Source organism: Salmo trutta, chromosome 17, assembly GCF_901001165.1.
Source record: "Salmo trutta chromosome 17, fSalTru1.1, whole genome shotgun sequence".
Taxonomy (NCBI): Eukaryota; Metazoa; Chordata; class Actinopteri; order Salmoniformes; family Salmonidae; genus Salmo; species Salmo trutta.
In genome coordinates, this window is record NC_042973.1 from 10,601,632 (window position 1) to 10,625,687 (window position 24,056).

The 24,056-nt window shown below is 41.6% G+C and overlaps 2 protein-coding genes across 2 annotated transcripts in view; one reads left to right on the plus strand and one right to left on the minus strand.

The window, feature by feature from the left end:
* Positions 1-744: 744 nt before the first annotated feature.
* Positions 745-10,311, plus strand: LOC115151566 (elongation of very long chain fatty acids protein 4). The gene is made up of 8 exons (XM_029695606.1): positions 745-863; positions 3,428-3,491; positions 7,773-7,960; positions 8,134-8,214; positions 8,388-8,444; positions 8,666-8,780; positions 9,110-9,237; positions 9,949-10,311. The coding sequence occupies exons 2-8, from the start codon at positions 3,434-3,436 to the stop codon at positions 10,114-10,116; spliced, it is 795 nt and encodes a 264-aa protein (XP_029551466.1). The 5' UTR covers positions 745-863; positions 3,428-3,433; the 3' UTR covers positions 10,117-10,311.
* Positions 10,312-11,163: 852 nt separating this feature from the next.
* The window catches only part of glis1b (GLIS family zinc finger 1b), a 155,960-nt gene continuing 143,067 nt past the window's right edge, over positions 11,164-24,056 (minus strand). The window contains exons 9-11 of the mRNA XM_029695605.1: positions 17,924-18,057; positions 12,035-12,193; positions 11,164-11,847 (exon numbers count right to left, since the gene is read on the minus strand). Coding sequence (XP_029551465.1) covers positions 11,711-11,847; positions 12,035-12,193; positions 17,924-18,057 — 430 coding nt within the window. The 3' untranslated portion in view covers positions 11,164-11,710. The remainder of the gene's footprint in view (positions 11,848-12,034; positions 12,194-17,923; positions 18,058-24,056) is intronic.

Here is a 24,056-nt window from a genome sequence, read left to right on the forward strand (position 1 = left end):
CAACAACCTTACCGTGAAATGCTTACTTACTACAAGCCCTTAACCAACAGTGCAGTTCAAGAAAGGGTTAAGAAAATGTCTACCAAATAAACGAAAGTTTAAAAAATTATGAAAATTATTAAAAGGCTAATTGATCATTAGAAAACCATTTTGCAATTATGTTAGCACAGCTGAAAACTGTTCTGAATAAAGAAGCAATTAAACTGGCCTTCTTTAGTTGAGTATCTGGAGTATCTGCATTTGTGGGTTCGAAGTAACATACAATGACTATTGCTGTGCATTGCTGTCTGGCTGGCTAACTGCCACAAGTTCCACACTGGTCTGGGCATTTATTCCATGAGTAAAATACTTTTTAGGATGCAAACAGTGTGTAATTATTTGAGTTGAATGCTGAACACTACCTGCAAAATGTTTGTTGTCCTATATGTTGCATAAAATATGCTTTGGTGCGTTTTACCTCAGATATACACAATACACATGCATTGAGAATACTGACTGTAAAACTGGATTTAAAATTGTTTTATTTATATTTTATAATTTGTTTGCCTAGCATCATCCTTCCAATTTGATCTCAAATAATATAATTTTATTAACAAAACAGTTTTTGGATATGAAGCAATATGATTCGGTTTTTAAAGGTAGGCCTACATAAGTATAATGGCAGTGTGTGTGTGGGGGGGTCTTGTCTTTCTGTGCCTGCTACGTTAGGTGATCTCTTGCTGAACACATGCTCGAACTTGAAGAACTTGAAATACCTGCCAGGTAGCTGTTGCCATAATGTGTCCAATCAAAACGCCGTGTGGAGCGTCTCGCGTAGGCCTAGTTTCACCACTTTTCAGAAGGAAGTCCCACGCTTTTGTCGGGTAAGTCCAGTTGATTCATTTAAACACAGCTCTGTATGTATTGTATTTATTCAGGCGAAAAATCGTAAGATAAATAGTTACACAAATATTGTAAGTTTATTTGAACTTTGCCCGCAATTTTATATGAATTTACGTCGCGTGTGAAATGGGAAATAATATTTATGGTAATGTCCTAGCATGGAATGAAAGTTTAAAGGCCACCAAATGTGTCAGAAGCTTTGAGATTATACCACGCCGCTAACGTGCAAAAAAAGGACACATTTGGTGATTCAATGAATTGTCTCCACATTATTTGGTGATTCAATGAACTGACCAGGATATATATTGTTTTAACGCAAACTGTGAATCCTACGCGTTGGTTATTGTGTGGTATAGCTCTCTACTTGGTTGTGGGGAAAGTGACGTCATTTGTGATTTAAAGCGAGAATCCTTATGGTGCGTTCACGACAACTGGGAACTCGGATAAAAACGAGCTCAGACTGGGACACATCGTGATATCAGGGATATATTAATTACTAATTCAATTCAAAGGGCAATATTGGCATGGGAAACATGTTTACATTGCCAGAGTAAGTGAAATAGATAATAAACAAAAGTGAATGAATTTCTTATTTTTTACAGTAAACATTACACTCACAAAAATGTCAAAGGCGTTGAGATATATCATATTATGGCTTATGTGCAAATAATTCTGTGCAAATAATTAAAATACAAAGGGGAAAAAAACATGTGATATATTTACGATGGTGTTGGTTCTTCACTGGTTGCCCTTTTCTTGTGGCAACAGGTCACACATCTTGCTGCTGTGATGGCACACAGTGGTATTTCACCCAATAGAAATGGGAGTTTATCAAAATTGGGTTTGTTTTCAAATTCTTTGTGGGTCTGTGTAATCTGAGGGAAATATGTGTCTCTAATATGGTCATACATTTGGCACGAGGTTAGGAAGTGCAGCTCAGTTTCCACCTCATTTTGTGGCCAATGTGTGCACATAGCCTGTCTTCTCTTGAGGTCCAGGTCTGCCTACGGCAGCCTCTCTCAATAGCTTATTGGTAATGGGAACCGTTTACAGTTTAAGAACCAAACGGAAGCAAACGAAACTGGGAATGATCTACCTGAATTTGTCCAATATAAACTCAGATTTTCATTACAAAGTAAACAAAAGTAAATGGCAAAGTAAACAAAACATTTGGAGTAAATGGTTTTTGTTGCAGAATTGGCGTCATGAATACACCCCAGTGATCTTTGCTCAGATAAATTGGAGGTCTAGGATGATGCCCAAGTTTCAAATCAAATCAAAGTTTATTTGTCACGTGCGCCGAATACAACAGGTGTAGACCTTACAGTGAAATGCTTACTTACAGGCTCTAACCAATAGTGCAAAAAAAAGGTGTGTGTGTGTGTGTGTGTGTGTGTGTGTGTGTGTGTGTGTGTGTGTGTGTGTGTGTGTGTGTGTGTGTGTGTGTGTGTGTAGGTAAGTAAAGAAATAAAACAACAGTAAAAAGACATTTGAAAATAAGAGTAGCAAGGCTATATACAGACACCGGTTAGTCAGGCTGATTGAGGTAGTATGTGCATGTAGAAATGGTTAAAGTGACTATGCATATATGATGAACAGAGAGTAGCAGTAGCGTAAAAGAGGGGTTGGCGGGTGGTGGGACACAATGCAGATAGCCTGGTTAGCCAATATGCGGGAGCACTGGTTGGTCGGGCCAATTGAGGTAGTATGTACATGAATGTATAGTTAAAGTGACTATGCATATAAGATAAACAGAGAGTAGCAGCAGTGTAAAGAGGGGTGGGGGGGGGCACACAATGCAAATAGTCCGGGTAACCATTTTGTTACCTGTTCAGGAGTCTTATTGCTTCGGGGTAAAAACTGTTGAGAAGCCTTTTTGTCCTAGACTTGGCATTCTGGTACCGTTTGCCATGCGGTAATAGAGAGAACAGTCTATGACTGGTGTGGCTGGGGTCGTTGACAATTTTTAGGGCCTTCCTTTGACACCGCCTGGTGTAGAGGTCCTCGATTGCAGGCAGCTTAGCCCCAGTGATGTACTGGGCCGTACTCACTACCCTCTGTAGTGCCTTGTGGTCGGAGGCCGAGCAATTGCCGTACCAGGCAGTGATGCAACCGGTCAGGATGCTCTCAATGTTTCTGAGTTGGATGACCGCTCAAAACTATTTTTTCCCAGTCGGGGAGTTTTTTTTCTTCTTCTTTTTCTCCAGGTTCCCTGTTGTCGTTAATACACTATGTTGCTACATCAATTTTTGGACTTATAAGTCAATGATATATACCCATTGATTCTTAAACAATATAAATTATGAATGCCTCATGAGCTTAGTTCAGAGCTCAAAATATAAGCTTGTTGTACTCCAATGTTTGTAAACAACGTAAATGTAAACTATACATTTGATTTCATGGATGGTCAGTCCTTGCATCCATAGCTCTGTCTATGGATTTGAGTGGTTACATTTCTCCAGCCCCATCCCTTAGCTGTTTAGCAAAACGGGGTTGGGTCATTTTGTAATTGTTATAATCAATGACCAACTTCCTGTTCCAACAGTGTCAAATGGCTTCAGCATGGCAACGTGTTCAGTCCATGCACCAGTGGATGTTGGAGAATGGAGGTAATTCAGAATTTGGGTATAGATTTTATGATGGGCCACTGACAATGTAGGGGCCTACTAGACTTTTTTGTGATTCAGCAAAATGTCACAGGACTGGATTATCTAGTTGCAATTGATACACGTAGGACATTCACCATCAGCCTCCCTCACACAGTCAACATATATCAAAATGTACTACATATACGATCAATCCAGCTCCAGTTGTGTACACAGTGCCGTAAAAAAGTATTTGCCTCCTTTCTAATTTTCTCTACTTTTGCATTTTTTTTATATACTGAATGTTATCAGATCTTCTACCAAAACCTCTTAGATAAAAGGAACCCAAGTCAACAAATAACACAACAATGACATACTTAGTTAATTTATTTCCTTAACAAAGTGATACAACACCCAAAGCCCCTGTGTGAAAAAGTAATTGCCCCTTTACACTCAATAACTGGTTGTGCCACATTTAGCTGCAAAGACTGCAACCAAACACTTCCTATAGTTGTTGATCAGTCTCTCACGTCTCTGTGGATGAACTTTGGCCCACTTTTCCATGCAGAACTGCTGTAACTCAGCGTCATTTGTGGGTTTTCAAGCATGAACTGTTCGTTTCAAGTCCTGCCACAACATCTCAATTGGGATTAGGTCTGGGTTTTGACTAGGCCATTCCAAACCTTAAAATGTGTTGCTTTTTAGCCATTTTCATGTAGACCTAAATGTGTGTTTTGGATCCTTGTCGTGCTGCATGACCCAGCTGCGTTTCCGCTCGCAGACAGATGTCCTGATGTTCTCCTGTACAGAGCAGAATTCATGGTTCCTTCTAAAAAAGGCAAGTCGTCCAGGTCCTAAAGCAGTAAAGCATCCCCAAACCATCACACTAACACCACCATGCTTGACCGTTGGTATGAGGTTCACCAGGCGTATTGGGACCCAGGTTGTCGTAAAAGTTATACTTTTGAATCATCTGTCCATAGAACATTCTTCCAAGACTCTTGATGATCATCTAGGTGCTTCCATGTGATAGTTTTTGGTTAACTTGAGTCAACTTTTTGGATGGCATGGCTCCCATTATGCCTGGCGAAAACCAAACACTGCATTCCGCAGTAAGAACCTCATACCAACGGTCAAGCATAGTGTTGAAAGTGTCATGGTTTGGGGATGCTTTGTTGCCTCAAGAACCTGGACGACTTGCCTTAATAGAATTAACCGTGAATTCTGCTCTGTATCAGAGAATTCTACATGTGAATGTCAGGTTGCCAGGTCGTCAGTCTGTGAGCTGAAGCTGAAGCGTAGCTGGGTCATGCAGCAAGAAAATGATCCAAAATACACAATCAAGTATACATGAAAATGGCTAAATAGCAATGGCCTAGTCGAAGTCCAGACCTAATCCCAATTGAGATGAAGGACTTGAAATGAGCAGTTCATACTTGAAAACTCACAAATGTTGCTAAGTTGAAGCGGTTCTGAATGTAAGAGTGGGCCAAAATTCCTGGAACAGTGACATCAGAGACTGATCAGCAACTACAGGAAGTGTTTGTTGAGTCATTGCAGCTAAAGGTGACACAACCAGTTATAGATTGTAAGGGGGCAATTACTTTCTTACACAGGGGAATTGGGTGTTGCATAACTTTGTTAATTAAATAAATAAAATAAACTACATGGCCAAAAGTATGTGGACAAATGCTCGTCGAACATCTCATTCCAAAAACATGGGCATTAATATGGTGTTGATCCCCCGTTTGCTGCTAAAACAGCTTCCACTCTTCTGGGAAGACTTTCTACTAGATGTTGGAACATTGCAGGGAATTGCTTCCATTCAGCCACAAGAGCTTTAGTGAGGTCGGCCGCTGATGTTGGGCGATTAGACCTGGCTCGCAGTCGGTGTTCCAATTCATCCCAAAGATTTTCGATGGGGTTGAGGTCAGGGCTCTGTACAGGCTAGTCAAGTTCTTCCACACCAATCTCGACAAATAATTTCTGTATGGACCTCGCTTTGTGCATGGGGGCATTGGTAGGCCGTCATTGTAAATAATAATTTGTTCTTAACTGACTTGCCTAGTTAAATAAAGGTAAAAAATTGTCAAGAATGTCATTGTATGCTGTATCATGAAGATTTCCCTTCACTGGGACTAAAGGGCCTAGCCCGAACCATGAAAAACAGCCCCAGACCATTATTCCTCCTCCACCAAACTTTACAGTTGGCACTATGCATTCGGGCAGGTACTGTTCTCCTGGCATCCGCCAAACCCTGATTCGTCCGTCGGACTGCCAGATGGTGAAGCGTGATTCATCACTCCAGAGAAAGCGTTTTCACTGCTCCAGAGTCCAATGGCGGCGAGCTTTACACTCTCCAGCCAACACTTGGCATTGCGCATGGTGATCTTAGGCTTGTGTGCGGCTGCTCGGCCATGGAAACCCATTTCCTGAGGCTCCCAACGAACAGTTCTTGTGCTGACATTGCTTCCAGAGGCAGTTTGGAACTGAGTGAGTGTTGCAACCGAGGACAGACGATTTCTACACGCTAAGTGCTTCAGCACTCGGCAGTCCAGTGAGCTTGTGTGACCTACGACTTCGCAGCTGAGCAGCTGTTGCTCCTAGATGTGTCCACTTCACAATAACAGCACTTATAGTTGACCGTGGCAGCTCTAGCAGGTCAGAAATTTGACGAACTGACTTGTGGGAAAGGTGGCATCCTAAGATGGTGCCATGTTGAAACTCACTGAACTCTTCAGTACGGGTCATTCTACTGCCAATGTTTGTCTATGGAGATTGCATGGCTGTGTGCTCGATTTTATATACCTGTCAGCAACGGGTGTAGCTGAAACAGCCAAATCCACTAATCTTAAGGGGTGTCCCTATATTTTTGGTCATGTAGTGTAAGCATCAATATTTTTTGTTATCTGTAAACTCAGGTTCCTTTTATCTAATATTCGGTTTTGTTTGAAGATCTGCTAACATTCAGTATAAAATTTGTTTAAAAAATATATAGAAAATAATAGCACTGTAATATTAGTACTGCAAATATACTGTGCTGAATGCACTGACTGTAAGTCACTGTAGATAAGATCGTCTGCTAAGTGACTAAAATGTAAATGTGTATTGTCTGCTGTGTGTTAGTGCTGTCCAGTAGGCCTACACTGTCCAGGGCTTCCTGGTTTCTATCAAATATGAGCTAGAATTAATGACAAAGTGAGTTAAACAGTTTTCCTTCCAATAAATGGTAATCAAGTATGTTATACTGAACAAAAATATAAATGCAACAATTTCAGCACATTTTTTTTCTTTTTCTATTTTTACTGAGTTACAGTTCATATAAGGAAATCAGTCAATTGAAATCAATTCATTAGGTCCTAACCTATGGATTTCACATGACTGGGCAGGGGCTCAACCATAGGTTCACCCACTGTGGAGCCAGGCCCAGCCAATCAGAATGAGTTTTTCCCCACAAAAGGGCTTTATTACTGACAGAAATCCTCCTCAGTTTCATCAGCTGTCTGGGTGGCTGGTCTCAGACCATCCGGCAGATGAAGAAGCCGGATGTGGAAATCCTGGGATGGCGTGGTTACAAGTGGTCTGCGGTTGTGAGACTGTTTGGACGTGCTGCCAAATTCTCTAAAATGACGTTGGAGACGGCTTATGCTAGAGAAATGAACATTACATTATTTGGCAACAGCTCTGGTGGACATTCCTGCAGTCGGCATGCCAATTGCACACTCCCTCAACTTGAGACATCTGTGGCATTGTGTTGTATGACAAAACTGCACATATTAGTGGCATTTTATTGTCCCCAGCACCTGTGTAATGATCATGCTGTTTAATCAGCTTCTTAATATGCCACACCTGTCAGGTGGATGGTTTATCTTGGCGAAGGAGAAATGCGCACAAACATTTCTGGGATCTTTTATTTTACCTCATGAAACATGGGACCAACACTTTACATGTTGCATTTATATTTTTGTTCAGGATAAAAAAACAGCTTTTCTGTGTTTTGAATGTTGTGGGCGTACGCTAACAACAGAATGGTGTGACCGTATACCGGTCATTAAAAATATTCACGACAAGTAGCTGCTCATTGTCCAGCTCAGCTAATGAGCCATCTTGACCTCATATTAAATAAGGAAATGGCAAGCATTTTTGAAAAGGTCTGTTTGAGATACAACTTTGAGGTGGGGTTTTGGAAGCGTTTTTTATACTTTGGCCACATACGAGTCAACAGCATTAATTGGGTATGAGTTAACAGAATATTAACATTTTAAAAGTGAGATGAATACAGTGGGCTACCATGTTGTCTTCCAGATAAGAGGACAGATCCATGGTTACTGGTCTACTCCCCCATGCCAGTAGCTTCTATATTCCTCCTCTATCTCGGTGTGGTCTGGGCTGGACCCAAGCTGATGAAACACAGGCAACCTGTTGACCTCAAGGCTGTGCTCATTTTCTACAACTTCGCCATGGTCTGCCTGTCTGTCTACATGTTCCACGAGGTGTGCTCCAACTCCCATCAAAATGAGGGGATTTCTCTTTAAACGTGTGTGTGTGTGTGTGTGTGTGTGTGTGTGTGTGTGTGTGTGTGTGTGTTCAGCAGCCATAGAAATGGGCCTAATTTATGCTTATTATGAAATGTTTCACCTGACCTATAACGTTTTTTATGTTGCAGTTCTTGGTCACGTCCATGCTGTCTAACTACAGTTACCTGTGTCAACCTGTAGATTACAGCACTAGCCCACTGGCGATGAGGGTAAGAGTGCGTCTGAATAGTCCCTACTGTACACAAACCGTTGGACCTCTCACAAAGTTGACCTAACTGGCAAATGCCCCCAAATAGTATACATATCTATTCCATCTCTGAAGACTGTCCCAAAGCCCTGGCCATAACGGTGGATAACTCTCTCTGTCTGTTTGTTTCACCAGATGGCCAAAGCATGCTGGTGGTTTTTCTTCTCCAAGGTCATAGAATTGGCTGACACGGTAAAATACATTGAAAATCAGGGTCATATTCATTAGGCACCAAATGGAAGAAAACAACGTTTTTAATGGGGACTACTTGTCCAGGAAACGCTCATTTTTGTGTTCCGTTGCAAAACATTTTCCTACGGTGTGCATTAATCAATATGGCCCAGGATTAACGTCAGATTCATGTGAAACATTGGAGATCCAGTTCAAACCCATTCCAAATTCTCCATTCACAGGTTTTTTTCATCCTGAGGAAGAAGAACAGTCAGCTGACCTTCCTGCATGTCTATCACCATGGCACCATGATCTTCAACTGGTGGGCAGGGGCGAAGTACCTGGCTGGAGGCCAATGTAAGTCTAGCAGTACGAAGAACCGGGAAAAACTCTATCCTATTCGTTAATGCTCTGTATCAACGTATATGGAATGTTTCAGGGCTGCCATAGATTTCTTTAATTAAGATGTTTTATCAACTCTCTGTTGGGACTTCTCAACACCTGGTAGGCACCTGCTAGACTTACAAATAGACATTCATTGTAAGTCACTCTTATTCAGAGCGTCTGCTAAATTACTCAATTGTAAATATAAAATGATTAATGGGGTCCTAGAAAATTGTCCATACCATTCATGATGCTGTGCAACAGATAGTTGAGATGTTATGTGTTCCTCTCTCTCCTCCTAGCGTTCTGCATTGGTCTTCTCAACACCTTCGTCCACACTGTAATGTACTCCTACTACGGACTGGCTGCTCTTGGGCCTCACATGCAGAAGTACTTATGGTGGAAACGCTATCTGACGTCACTTCAGCTGGTGAGTGGCTCTATCTACAGCTCTGCAGACATCTAGTGAGGTTTAAGAAAAAGGGGATACATCTGGGGTATGTGAATTGGTTGGCTACTACAGAAGCTTAGAGTATAGGGATTAAGACCTGGATTCAATCAGTTCAGTGTTAACCCGCCATAACCAACAACTGCATAGCCTATTATTGCTTTTGTTCAGGATGATGTCAGAGTTGTAACTGTGTTAGAGTAGTCAAATTGGTGAGCGGCTGCTCTTGTGGTGATTGTCAAGAAACCACACCCGTCCTTAAATCCCACCTGGGTTAATAGTTCACAACGAGAATGTGTAGGCTATATAGAAACTATGACACTCAACGTGAAAGCCTATCGTTTAATGGTTAAGGAATTATATCAGCCTAGTCGAGGTGTAGATTACATCACACATTTCAGTGTTTGAATTTGTAACATCTGCATTGGATTTCTACTAATGCCACATGGTGCATCCAATGAGGATGACCGTGATAACACTTGGAGACGATTGTGGATTTGACAGCTCCACCAGTTACACCTCCGACATAACCTATACAAAAGCAATAATAGGCTTTGCAATTGTCGGTTATAACTGATTGAATCTAGGCCTTACGTGTGGTAGAAAACAGATTGTGACTATGAACGGAGATATCTGAGAAGGTTGTACCTCAACTCTGAATCTAAACCAATGTTCTCCTGATGGTGGTTTCAGCTCCAGTTTGTCCTGCTGACCACTCACACAGGCTACAACCTCTTCACTGAGTGTGACTTCCCAGACTCCATGAATGCCTATGTGTTTTTCTACTGTGTCAGCCTCATCCTACTCTTCAGCAACTTCTACTATCAGAGCTACCTCAGCAGGAAGAGCAAGAAGACGTGAAGGATATGGCCGTGACCCCACTAAGTCAGACACCTGAGGGTGTCTCAGGGCGAGTTGCAAAGAGAAACGCATTTTCAATTGAATAGGACAAATATAAGCACCCACCAAATTATGTATTTATTATTATATTCATAATCACATTGTCTTACTGTACCTGAATTCAATTCACTGCCAACTTAAACATTTTGCAAAACATTCTCTGGATATTTATTTGTGACGCGTCCTACAATATTCCCTATGGCAGCATTTTGCCAACTTGGTCCTGGGGAACCCAAGAAGTGCATGTCTTGGTTTTTGCCCAAGCACTACACAGCTGATTCAAATCATCAAAGCTTGATAATGAGTTGATTTTCTTTTGGGGGGGGGGATGTGTAGTTCTAGGGCAAAACCAAAATGTGCACCAAGGGTGCCCATTGACCGAGTTTGGAAAACCCAGTCTTTAACTGGCTATGAACCTATAGAGAGAGAGAGAGAGAACAGTCATTACAATTTGTCTCAATAGCACTGCATTCCTTTTCATAATGTTACTGTGAAAAGCTGAGAATGCTCACAAGAGGGCAGAGTATGTCAATGGTTGGTGTTCCTCTTACCGGTGTCGAACTGTCCACCACTGTGTCCGTTTTCTGCAACTTCACATACACTACTTTATGTAGTGCTGCTGCTTTTATCTTGGGCATATTCATTTCACATTATAGCAGATATAGTGCTTTAGATATTTGAGGCACAGACGCTGTACTTGGTGCTATAACCATGTTTTACTACCAAGCAAGGCTCATAGGAAAAGGAGAAGAATACCCGACCACTGTTTTGTTTGAATGCTCCTCCGATACTTAAAATAGTGTTATTTTACTGACATGGCATTACCCTGCAGCTGTGCTAGTTCTGTGGATGTGCATACCACCATAAGATATGTATTTACTAGGGATCCCCATTAGCTGTGGCCAAGGCAGCAACTACTCTTCCTGGGGTCCAAACACATTAAGGCACTTACATTACATATACAACAAAAGATAAAACAGTACATCAGGTAACATTAAAAAGTCACAATTTTGTGTTATTGTACAATTATTTATTTCTTAAACTTGGAAATAACAAACATTTAAAAGACTGCTTTAAACAAACTGTACATTTATACACATGATAAAGTAGATTTGACTGTGTTCCAGAATATTTCATGTATGACCATCCATCACCCCTCCATTTACCTTCCAGAAATATCTTCAGACAATCTAAACAAATAAACAAGCCATTTCATCCACTGTAAAAACACTGCAAAATTATATATTTTTCTACATTTCAGTCCCTAGTAGATTGAACAATGTAGAAAGAGAGAAAGAGGGAATGCTGGACTAGGTTATGTCTTAGTTGGAAATGTGTCCATTTGGAAGCATCCATGTGGAATCTGTTGGGCAGGGCTGTAGGAAGCTCTTGTCTTGTTACAGAGTTATGACTGACAGTCGTTCTAGAGCAGTAGAGCTTGTTTTCAATTATATTGTTTCCTTTAGAACAGAACAAACTTGTAAAGAATGGATGCCACTCCAGACTATTGAGATCCATCGCCTGTATAGCGATACCCAGGGTAGCATCAGGCCCTCTATGTCTCTGTGTAGACGGAGGACATCTGGCTCAGGCTGCGGTCGAAGCTGTTCACCTGGAAGAAGATGCTTTCCTCTGGGCTGGAGGAGAACTGGCACTCCCCTGATCCCTGGAGGTCCTGTGTCAAGCTGAAGCCTGGGGGAGGAGACCACTGAATTAGACACACAATCAAATTTGATGCTACACTGTTTAGTGTGTGATCAACATACATACAGTGGCTTGATCAACATACAGAAATAATTCAATTATTGATTTAAGTGCACGAACAAAACAAAAACTGTTAGAGGAGAAGGAGGAAGTTGAAATCTACGCCAGGTCTCACCTGCAGCAGAGCCACTGCTGGTACTGGACATGTGGAAGCCGTTGTTCTGGTGGGAAGTGTAACCATGTGAGTCCGCTGGTACATGAACACCACTCACAGACTGTTCCATTCTGTACGAGTCCCCAAAATGGAAGCAGCTCTGAAAACTGCCCTGGTAATCTACAGAGAGAAGGGAGGAGAGGATCAAGCACAGAATAACTAGAATGGCCAAAGCCCCTAACACTACTGCAATTTAACTGGAACCCTCTAAGGAACGCTCAGTATGGCCACTAGACCTATACAGTGGCTTGCGAAAGTATTCATCCCCTTGGCATATTTCCTATTTTATTGCCTTACAACCTGGAATGAAAATAGATTTTTTTGGGGGTTTGTATCATTTGATTTACACAACATGCCTACCATTTTGAAGATGTAAAATATTTTTTATTGTGAAACAAACTTGAAGACAAAAAAACTGAAATGCTATTTCCTCCTCTCCTCTGACACACACAATATTTAATCTAGCCATCTCAGGGTGGCCCTTCAGCTGCTGTAACCAAATAAAAAAACATTATACACGTTACACAGGGATGGGGAGGGAGGGGCCTGCCGCTGCAACAAAAGACCACTTGAGCGTGGGTAACTATTCACCCCCCCAGAGTCAATACTTTGTAGAGCCACCTTTTGCAGAAATTACAGCTGCAAGTCTCATGGGGTATGTCTCTATAACCTTGGCACATCTTAGCCACTGGAAGTCAAAACTTCTCCAGCTCCTTCAAGTTGGATGGGTTCCGCTGGTGTACAGCAATCTTTAAGTCATACCACAGATTCTCAATTGGATTGAGGTCTGGGCTTTAACTAGGCCATTCCAAGACATTTAAATGTTTCCCCTTAAACCACTCAAGTGTTGCTTTAGCAGTATGCTTAGGGTCATTGTCTTGCCGGAAGGTGAACCTCTGTCCCAGTCTCAAATCTCTGGAAGATAAACAGGTTTCCTTCAAGAATGTCCCTGTATTTAGTGCCATCCATCATTCCTTCAATTCGGACCAGTTTCCCAGTCCCTGCCGATGAAAAACATCCCCACAGCATGATGCTGCCACCACCATGCTTCACTGTGGGGATGGTGTTCTCGGGGTGATGAGAGGTGTTGGGTTTGCGCCAGCATTTTTCTTGATGGCCAAAAAGCCCAATTTTTGTCTCATCTGACCAGTGTACCTTCTTCCATATGTTTGGGGAGTCTCCCACATGCCTTTTGGCGAACACCAAACGTGTTTCTTTATTCTTTTCTTTAAGCAATGGCGCTTTCTGGCCACTCTTCCGTAAAGCCCAGCTCTGTGGAGTGTACGGCTTAAAGTGGTTCTATGGACAGATACTCCAATCTCCGCTGTGGAGCTTTGCAGCTCCTTCAGGGTTATTTTTGGTCTCTATGTTGCCTCTCTGATTAATGCCCTCCTTGCTTGGTCCGTGAGTTTTGGTGGGCGGCCCTTTCTTGGCAGGTTTGTTGTGGTGCCATATTATTTCCTTTTTTTAATAATGGATTTAATAGTGCTGCGTGGGATGTTCAAAGTTTCAGATATTTTTTTAGAACCCAACCCTGATCTGTACTTATCCACAACTTTGTCCCTGACCTGTTTGGAGAGCTCCTTGGTCTTCATGGTGCCGCTTACTTGGTGGTGCCTCTTGCTTAGTGGTGTTACAGACTCTGGAGCCTTTCAGAACAGATGTGTATATATACACTAAGATCATGTGACAAATCATGTGACACAGATTGCACACAGGTGGACTTTATTTAACTAATTATGTGACTTCTGAAGGTAATTGGTTGCACCAGATCTTATTTAGGGGCTTCATAACAAAGGGGGTGAATACATACGCACGTACCACTTTTTTGTATTTAATTACATTTTAATTATTTTTTAAACAAGTAATTTTTTTAATTTCACTTCACCAATTTGGACTATTTTGTGTATGTCTATTACATGAAATCCAAATAAAAATCTATTTAAATTACAGGTTGTAATTGGAGGTCGACCGATTAATCAGAATGGTCAATTAATTAGGGCCGATTTCAAGTTTTCATAACAATTGGTAATCGGTATTTTTGGACACCGATTTGCTGATTTATTTTATTTTTTAATTATTTTTTTACACCTTTATTTAACTAGGCAAGTCAGTTAAGAACACATTCTTATTTTCAATGACGGCCTTGGAACGGTGGGTTAACTGACTCGTTCAGGGGCAGAACAACAGATTTGTACCTTGTCAGCTCGGGGATTCGTTTTTGTAACCTTCCGGTTACTAGTCCAACGCTCTAACCACCTGCCTTACATTGCACTCCATGAGGAGCCTGCATGGCAGGCTGACTACCTGTTACGCGAGGGCAGCAAGAAGCCAAGGTAAGCTGCTAGCTAGCATTAAACTTATCTTATAAAAAACAATCAATCTTAACATAATCACTAGTTAACTACACATGGTTGATGATATTACTAGTTTATCTAGCGTGTCCTGCGTTGCATATAATCGATGCGGTGCCTGTTCATTTCTCATTGAATCACTTCGACAAACAGGTAATGATTTAACAAGCGCATTTGCGAAAAAAGCACTATCGTTGCACCAATGTACGTAACCATAAACATCAATGCCTTTCTTTAAAATCAAAACACAAGTATATATTTTTAAACCTGCATATTTAGTTAATATTGCCTGCTAACATGAATTTCTTATAACTAGGGAAATTGTCACTTCTCTTGGGCTCCGTGCAAGCAGTCAGGGTATATGCAGCAGTTTGGGCCGCCTGGCTCATTGCGAACTGTGTGAAGTCCATTTATTCCTAACAAAGGCCGTAATTAATTTGCCAGAATTGTACATAATTATAACATAACATTGAAGGTTGTACAATGTAACAGCAATATTTAGACTTAGGGATGCCATCCGTTAGATAAAATACGGAACGGTTCCGTATTTCACTGAAAGAATAAACGTTTTGTTTTCGAAATGATAGTTTCCGGATTCAACCATTTTAATGACCAACGGCTCGTATTTCTGTGTGTTTATTATATTATAATTAAGTCTATGATTTGATAGAGCAGTCTGACTGAGCGATGGTAGGCACCAGCAGGCTCGTAAGCAGTCATTCAAACAGCCCTTTCGTGCGTTTGCCAGCAGCTCTTCGCAATGCTTCAAGCATTGCGCTGTTTATGAGTTCAAGCCTATCAACTCCCGAGATTAGGCTGGTGTAACCGATGTGAAATGGCTAGCTAGTTAGCGGGGTGCGCGCTAATAGCGTTTCAAACGTCACTCGCTCTGAGACTTGGAGTAGTTGTTCCCCTTGCTCTGCATGGATAACGCTGCTTTGAGGGTGGCTGTTGTCGATGTATTCCTGGTTCGAGCCCAGGTAGGAGCGAGGAGAGGGACAGAAGCTATACTGTTACACTGGCAATACTAAAGTGCCTATAAGAACATCCAATAGTCAAAGGTATATGAAATAAAAATCGTATAGACAGAAATAGTCCTATAATTCCTATAATAACTACAACCTAAAACTTCTTAACTGGGAATATTGAAGACTCATGTTAAAAGGAACCACCAACTTTCATATATTCTCATGTTCTGAGCAAGGAACTTAAACGTTAGCTTTCTTACATGGCACATATTGCACTTTTACTTTCTTCTCCAACACTTTGTTTTTGCATTATTTAAACCAAATTGAACATGTTTAAATATTTATTTGAGGCTAAATTGATTTTATTGACGTACTATATTAAGTCAAAATAAGTGTTCATTCAGTATTGTTGTAATTGTCATTATTACAAATAAATAAATAAAAATCGGCCGATTAATCGGTAGCGGCTTTTTTTGGTCCGCCAATAATCGGCATCGGCGTTGAAAAAAATCATAATCGGCCGACCTCTAGTTGTAATGCAACAAAATTGGAAAAACGCCAAGTGAGATGAATACTTTTGCAAGGCACTATAGACTTCAGTCCAATGGGAATACCAATTTCAGTCATTCTATTTCTATCGTGTCAAGAGGGGAGGGGAAAGAGAATTGTCTGAAGGGGGCCTTCCTTGTGACCAAACAATACGGAGTGATTATGTTTGTAAACTGATTCCATACATCAACTTGAAACATTGTATGGCTTCGAGCTATTATAATGCTACATTTGTGTTAGCGCGCTAACTCTTCCAGTTCCTCCATGGTAGCATTTGTCAATTGTCCCCCTTCTATTTTTGTACTCAAGTAAGACCACAGGAGTCATGATAATGTGAAAGCAGCCATTTCTGGAGCACTTTACGCAACTCTCCGACCACAGCGCGGTTTCACAGACGTCCATGCGTAGATCTTTAACAGGGAAAGTTGTGTTTAAGGCACTAGGGAGCGGGTCTGCAGTGACAGCTAGCTAGAGCAGCCTTAGTGGAACTCGGAGAGAGAGTGAGAGACAGCTGACTACAGAAGGCAGTGTTTTGTTGGCTAATTCAGAGCAGAGGAGGTTCCTGCCTGTGGTTTCTCCTGCTCTGTCTCGCTAACTCCAATCTTCTCTCTCTGCTCAACGCCAAACACTCTAACACATCCATGGGCCGCGTCCCAATTCTCCGACACGGCTTCCTCCCCTTGTGTCCTTTCATGTTCATATTGTGGTAAAGTGTGAGGCTTAGGCCTATTCAATGGAATGGAATGTTTTAAACGGTGCAGTTACAACTGTATTTGATTATTTTCTTTATTCCACACGAAATAAAGTTGTGTCAGTTCCTTAAAAGTGGAAATGGGGTGTTCAGAGAGTTGCAGACAGAAATCTATTACATAGAACTGTTGAGTCAGTTGTGTAATACACTGAGTGTTCAAAACATTAGGAATACCTGCTCTTTCCATGACAGACTGACCAGGTGAATCCAGGTGAAAGTTATGATCCCTTATTGATGTTAAATCCACTTCAATTAGTGTAGATTTTATTTATCTGTATTTAACCAGGTAGGCCAGTTGAGAACATGTTCTCATTTACAACTGCGACTTGGCCAAGATAAAGCAAAGCAGTGCGACACAAACAACAACACAGAGTTATACATGGAATAAACAAACGTACAGTCAATAACACAATATATATATATATATATATATGTTTTACGTTTATATACAGTGTGTGCAAATGAGGTAAGATAAGGGAGGTAAGGCAATAAATAGGCCATAATGGCAAAATAATTACAATTTAGCAATTAAACACGGGAGTGATAAATGTGCAGAAGATGAATGTGCAAGTAGAGATACTGGGGTGCAAAGGAGCAAGATAAATAAATAAATAAAGTATGGGGATGAGGTAGTTGGATGGGCTATTTACAAGATGGGCTATGTACAGGTGCAGTGATCTGTGAGCTGCTCTGACAGCTGGTGCTTAAAGTTAGTGAGGGAGATGAGTCTCCAGATGAAGGGGAGGAGAGACATGGATTGTGTATGTGTGCCATTCAGAGGGTGAATGGGCAAGACAAAAGATTTAAGTGCCTTTGAATGGGGAATGGTAGTAGGTGAAGGGTGCACCAGTTTGAGTGTGTCAAGAACTGCAACGCTTCTGGGTTTTTCGACACTCAACAGTTTCCCGTGTGTATCAAGAATGGTCCACCACCCAAAGGACATCCAGCCAACTTGACACAACTGTGGGAAGCATTGGAGTCAACATGAGCCAGCATCCCTGTGGAAAGCTTTCGACACCTTATAGAGAGTCCATGCCTCAACAAATTGAGGCAGTTCTGAGGGCAAAAGGGGGTGCAACTCAATATTAAGAAAGGTGTTCCTAATGTTTTGTGCGCTCAGTGTCTACATTTCTGTATTCAACCAATGCTCAGAGGGTTCCAGCCAACTAAATTGGCCTGTTGGTTAGCTTGGGTTGAGAGAGGACAGACTGTGCTGGTCTGATCTTACCTTCGCTGGCAGCCTGCTGGTGGTAGTGAGAGTAGGGCTTGTGGTGAGGGTGGAGGTGCTGCTGTTGCTTCTCCAGAGGAGGAGGGGAAGTGCCTGTACCCTTCATTCCTGGGGAGAGGAGAGGACCTGACACGCTGGAGGAGAGAGAGAGAGAAAGATAGAGAATTAATTGTCTAATTTCCCCATATTTTGAAATGATCAGATGCTGAAGTGCATAAATACAATGATTTACTATTTATACACTCTGACAACTGTGGTTTCATATTTTTATTTTAATCAAACGTCTTGCTTGATCAAAGCGCTATGTACTAAGCAGCATTTATCTAACCAACACACAGGAGCAGTTAAAGGATCTTGAAGGGCCCTAATAGTATGCTGTACTGTGTGTTTTCGGGGGAATGGAAACTTCAGCTTCCCACAATCCTCCATCTACCACATATGATCTAAAGTCAACAAACACCAGAGCATGCATTCTACTGAAAGCCCCCCAGTGCCTTGTGGCCTCGGAGGAGAAAGCCTATTCGTGTTTAGGCATATGAGCATGACATGTTTGTGACATAGCGTACCCCAACTGCTCGGGGCGGGCAAATAACAACCAAGGCTTTCTGGATTGCGATTAAATAAATTAAGCTTTGTCCGTGGTGGTATTAGACACAGATGTGTGCAAACAAATCTTTATAAATGTTAAGCAGAATAGCTCCAACTAAACGAGACTGTGCCAATACCCAAAAGATCTGTGGAGTGTATTGTTCTTCAGGGTACACTTCAAAGAGTCACACTTTGCGTTGAGCGCACCAATTTTCAGAGAGGAAGGAAAACAACAACAAGTGGGATGAATTGCTTTTTACATTAGAGTTATAACTAACAGATGGGATGTTTTTTCCAACCTTTCCAATTAGAACCATATAGACGTAGGATTTTAATTTGAGTCAGTTTGCTACAGCAGGAAAATAATCCTGCATTAACAGGAAATGTGAATTATTATGCAGATTATAATTCATGGACATTTTTTGTAGGGGTTGATACATTTTTCATAAGGGCAATTCAGGTCTGAAATGTTAAAGAGGAAACTACAATCTTTAGAAGCCTTTTTAAGCCTGGAATACTCTATTCCTGCTGTGTCCTGCAACAACAGGATGATCAAATTAAGATATAGCATCTGTAGTTACGCTGTTAGGATGTTGGAAAAACCTACAATCAACATGAAAAAAAAAAATCATGGAATTGGGAGGGTTTCATTTAACTTCGTTATGAAAGCAGATTGTCAATACACTCTTAGAAAAAAGGGTGGTATCTAGAACCTAAAAGGGTTCTTCAGCTGTCCCCATAGGAGAACGTTTTGGTTCTAGGTATAATCCTTTTGGGTTCCATGTAGGTCCCTTTCCACAGAGGGTTTTCCATGGAACCCAAAATGGTTCTATGTGGAATCAAAAAGGGTTCTCCCTGGAAACAGAAAGGGATCTCCTATGGGGACAGCCAAAGAACCCTTTTGGAACCCTTTTTTCTAAGAGTGTAGGACGCCACATCCTCTTCTGTAAATATCGTCACAGGAACCATCACTTGTCATCCATCTATCCAGTCTTATATTCAGAGCTATAATGCAACTCCCCCTGTATTTCGTTGTTGCACAGTCAATAATGTGAAGAATATGACTACAGTATGAGCATCAACGTGAAGAATATGACTACAGTACGAGCATCAATAATGTGAAGAATATGACTACAGTATGAGCATCAATGATGTGAAGAATATGACTACAGTATGAGCATCAACGTGAAGAATATGACTACAGTATGAGCATCAACGTGAAGAATATGACTACAGGATGAGCATCAATAATGTGAAGAATATGACTACAGTATGAGCATCAATAATGTGAAGAATATGACTACAGTATGAGTATCAACGTGAAGAATATGACTACAGTATGAGTATCAATAATGTGAAGAATATGACTACAGTATGAGTATCAATGTGAAGAATATGACTACAGTATGAGTATCAATGTGAAGAATATGACTACAGTATGAGTATCAATAATGTGAAGAATGACTACAGTACAAGTATCAATGTGAAGAATATGACTACAGTATGAGTATCAATAATGTGACGAATATGACTACAGTATGAGTATCAATAATGTGGAGAATATGACTACAGTATGAGTATCAATAATGTGACGAATATGACTACAGTATGAGTATCAATAATGTGGAGAATATGACTACAGTATGAGCATCAATGTGAAGAATATGACTACAGTATGAGTATCAATAATGTGAAGAATATGACTACAGTATGAGTATCAATGTGAAGACTATAACTACAGTATGAGTATCAATGTGAAGAATATGACTACAGTATGAGTATCAATGTGAAGACTATAACTACAGTATGAGCATCAATAATGTGACGAATATGACTACAGTATGAGCATCAATAATGTGAAGAATATGACTACAGTATGAGTATCAATGTGAAGAATATGACTACAGTATGAGCATCAATAATGTGACGAATATGACTACAGTATGAGCATCAATAATGTGAAGAATATGACTACAGTATGAGTATCAATGTGAAGACTATAACTACAGTATGAGCATCAATAATGTGAAGAATATGACTACAGTATGAGTATCAACAGAGTGTAAAGTCTGGCTCTGGGTGAGATCATATCATGCTCTTTGAGTGCATTTCAACCAAATTGGTCTTCTTCTTTGCTCCAAACACACACATTCTTTTACATTCTTCAACTACAGTCGAGACCAGATAGATATAAACCCCTCCATAAGCGAGAGGCCTAATTTCCTCACAAATATTTAACAGCCATTTAGTACCCTCTTCCAGTTGCATTTCTGGAATGCCAACACATAAACTGTTGCTGTGTTACTATGTGCCGTGGATGGATGCATACGGTTTGCAGTACGAGCTCTGTGAATGTGATGACAGAGAGTTGCTGGAGGCGGCAGATGACGTAGCTCTAACCTTATGAGAGAGCTAGCTCAGTGACAAGTTAAGTAACACCCATTGCTAAGACGCTACCTGGTAGACACTTTCTACACTCCACAGGAACAGATTAATAACCCCTAAGGTCGATGTCCATGCCCCCGCAGAAATTCAATTAGCATAGTAAAAAAAAATCCCCATAAAAATGTGTCAGTCTAAGCTAGAGATACCTGTTTTTTGGCATTGGATGCGTCTCAATCCACCGCCTCCGCCTATGTAACACTATGAAAAGTGACAGAGCTAGAGCAGTGTTTGTCAGACCATGAGACATCCCGAAAATTGGAATTCTCACAAAATCGTCTGTAGTGTCCGAACGGTTTGGCCTACAAACTATTATTCAATGTGTTTGTACGGGCTAATAGCAGTAAAGCACCAATTGTTTTTTCATCAAATATATTTTCATTCAAAAAAGTGATAGAGATATGTGTCAAAGATAGTTATTTAGAGTGTGACCATATAATATTTATTTATTTGGAACCTATCCATGTATTAACCAAGGGCTCAGGCCTCTCTTTTTTCAGCTACAAACCCTCTCTCTCCTGCCTCTTCAGCTTAGAGAGCCACACACCTCTCCACTGAAGACACCCAACGCAGTGTCGAACCAACGTTTTCTCCCTGCATAGCATTAGCACTTCGCGCGGCCCCAAGCTAGCGGCGATCATGGTTAATCCGTCCGCTGGCACGGGCCAGCGCTGCCGCCATGTGTTTCTGCAGAGAGCGGCACTCCCCCAGGAGGTGCTGTCAGCACAAACTCAGGAAACAGTTATACTGTTCATATTTTTACAAGCAGCCTCTATGTGCAGCTAAAGTGAATCATAAGCTAATCACTGCCAGCTGCCGCCTGCGCTCAGGCTCAAGGAATGAGGGGAATCTTTCATATGCTGCACAGAGTATACATTTCTCCCCTGGTATTCACATTCCCGGATCATCCTCCTTCTCCTCCTCCTCCTCTCTTGACCTCCTTTTTCCAGTCAGCTAGCCACCCCTTACCCCTTCCTCTGTTGTGAGAGTGTGGTTGACCCCTGACTTCTAGGTAGATTGACAGAGTGACTGCTACCAGATAGGCTATTGACTGAGATCAGGATGGACGATAAGGGCTAGGGGTGAGATGTTGAGGTGAGGGTTTCAGATCAACGACGAGGGCTAGGGGTGAGATGTTGAGGTGAGGGTTTCAGATCAACGACGAGGGCTAGGGGTAAGATGTTGAGGTCAGGGTTTAAGATTGAAGGGGGAAGAGAGTGAGTGTAAAAGAACTGAGGGGCAAATGTTTGAGAGAACTCACTGCTTGAATCACTCAGCCAGAGCATCTTTGACACAGCTTACTGGCAATAGTACAATGGATAGGACTCAGCGACTAGGACTCCGTTTACCTGACTCAGCGACTAGGACTCTGTTTACCTGACTCAGGGAATAGGACTCCGTTTACCTGACTCAGCGACTAGGACTCCGTTTACCTGACTCAGCGACTAGGACTCCGTTTACCTGACTTAGGGAATAGGACTCTGTTTACCTGACTCAGGGAATAGGACTATGTTTACCTGACTCAGGGAATAGGACTCTGTTTACCTGACTTAGGGAATAGGACTCTGTTTACCTGACTTAGGGAATAGGACTCTGTTTACCTGACTTAGGGAATAGGACTCCGTTTACCTGACTCAGCGACTAGGACTCTGTTTACCTGACTCAGGGAATAGGACTCTGTTTACCTGACTTAGGGAATAGGACTCCGTTTACCTAACTTAGGGAATAGGACTATGTTTACCTGACTCAGGGAATAGGACTCCGTTTACCTGACTCAGGGAATAGGACTCCGTTTACCTGACTTAGGGAATAGGACTCTGTTTACCTGACTTGGAATAGGACTCTGTTTACCTGACTTAGGGAATAGGACTCCGTTTACCTGACTTAGGGAATAGGACTCTGTTTACCTGACTTAGGGAATAGGACTCCGTTTACCTAACTTAGGGAATAGGACTCTGTTTACCTGACTTAGGGAATAGGACTCTGTTTACCTGACTTAGGGAATAGGACTCTGTTTACCTGACTTAGGGAATAGGACTCCGTTTACCTGACTTAGGGAATAGGACTCTGTTTACCTGACTTAGGGAATAGGACTCCGTTTACCTGACTCAGCGACTAGGACTCTGTTTACCTGACTTAGGGAATAGGACTCTGTTTACCTAACTTAGGGAATAGGACTCTGTTTACCTAACTTAGGGAATAGGACTCTGTTTACCTGACTTAGGGAATAGGACTCTGTTTACCTGACTTAGGGAATAGGACTCCGTTTACCTGACTTAGGGAATAGGACTCCGTTTACCTGACTCAGCGACTAGGACTCTGTTTACCTGACTTAGGGAATAGGACTCTGTTTACCTGACTTAAGGAATAGGACTCTGTTTACCTGACTTAGGGAATAGGACTCTGTTTACCTAACTTAGGGAATAGGACTCTGTTTACCTAACTTAGGGAATAGGACTCTGTTTACCTGACTTAGGGAATAGGACTCCGTTTACCTGACTTAGGGAATAGGACTCTGTTTACCTGACTTAGGGAATAGGACTCTGTTTATCTGACTTAGGGAATAGGACTCTGTTTACCTGACTTAGGGAATAGGACTCTGTTTACCTAACTTAGGGAATAGGACTCTGTTTACCTGACTTAGGGAATAGGACTCCGTTTACCTGACTTAGGGAATAGGACTCCGTTTACCTGACTCAGCGACTAGGACTCCGTTTACCTGACTTAGGGAATAGGACTCTGTTTACCTGACTTAGGGAATAGGACTCCGTTTACCTGACTCAGCGACTAGGACTCCGTTTACCTGACTTAGGGAATAGGACTCTGTTTACCTAACTTAGGGAATAGGACTCTGTTTACCTAACTTAGGGAATAGGACTCTGTTTACCTGACTTAGGGAATAGGACTCTGTTTACCTGACTTAGGGAATAGGACTCCGTTTACCTGACTTAGGGAATAGGACTCCGTTTACCTGACTCAGCGACTAGGACTCCGTTTACCTGACTTAGGGAATAGGACTCTGTTTACCTGACTTAGGGAATAGGACTCTGTTTACCTGACTCAGCGACTAGGACTCTGTTTACCTGACTCAGCGACTAGGACT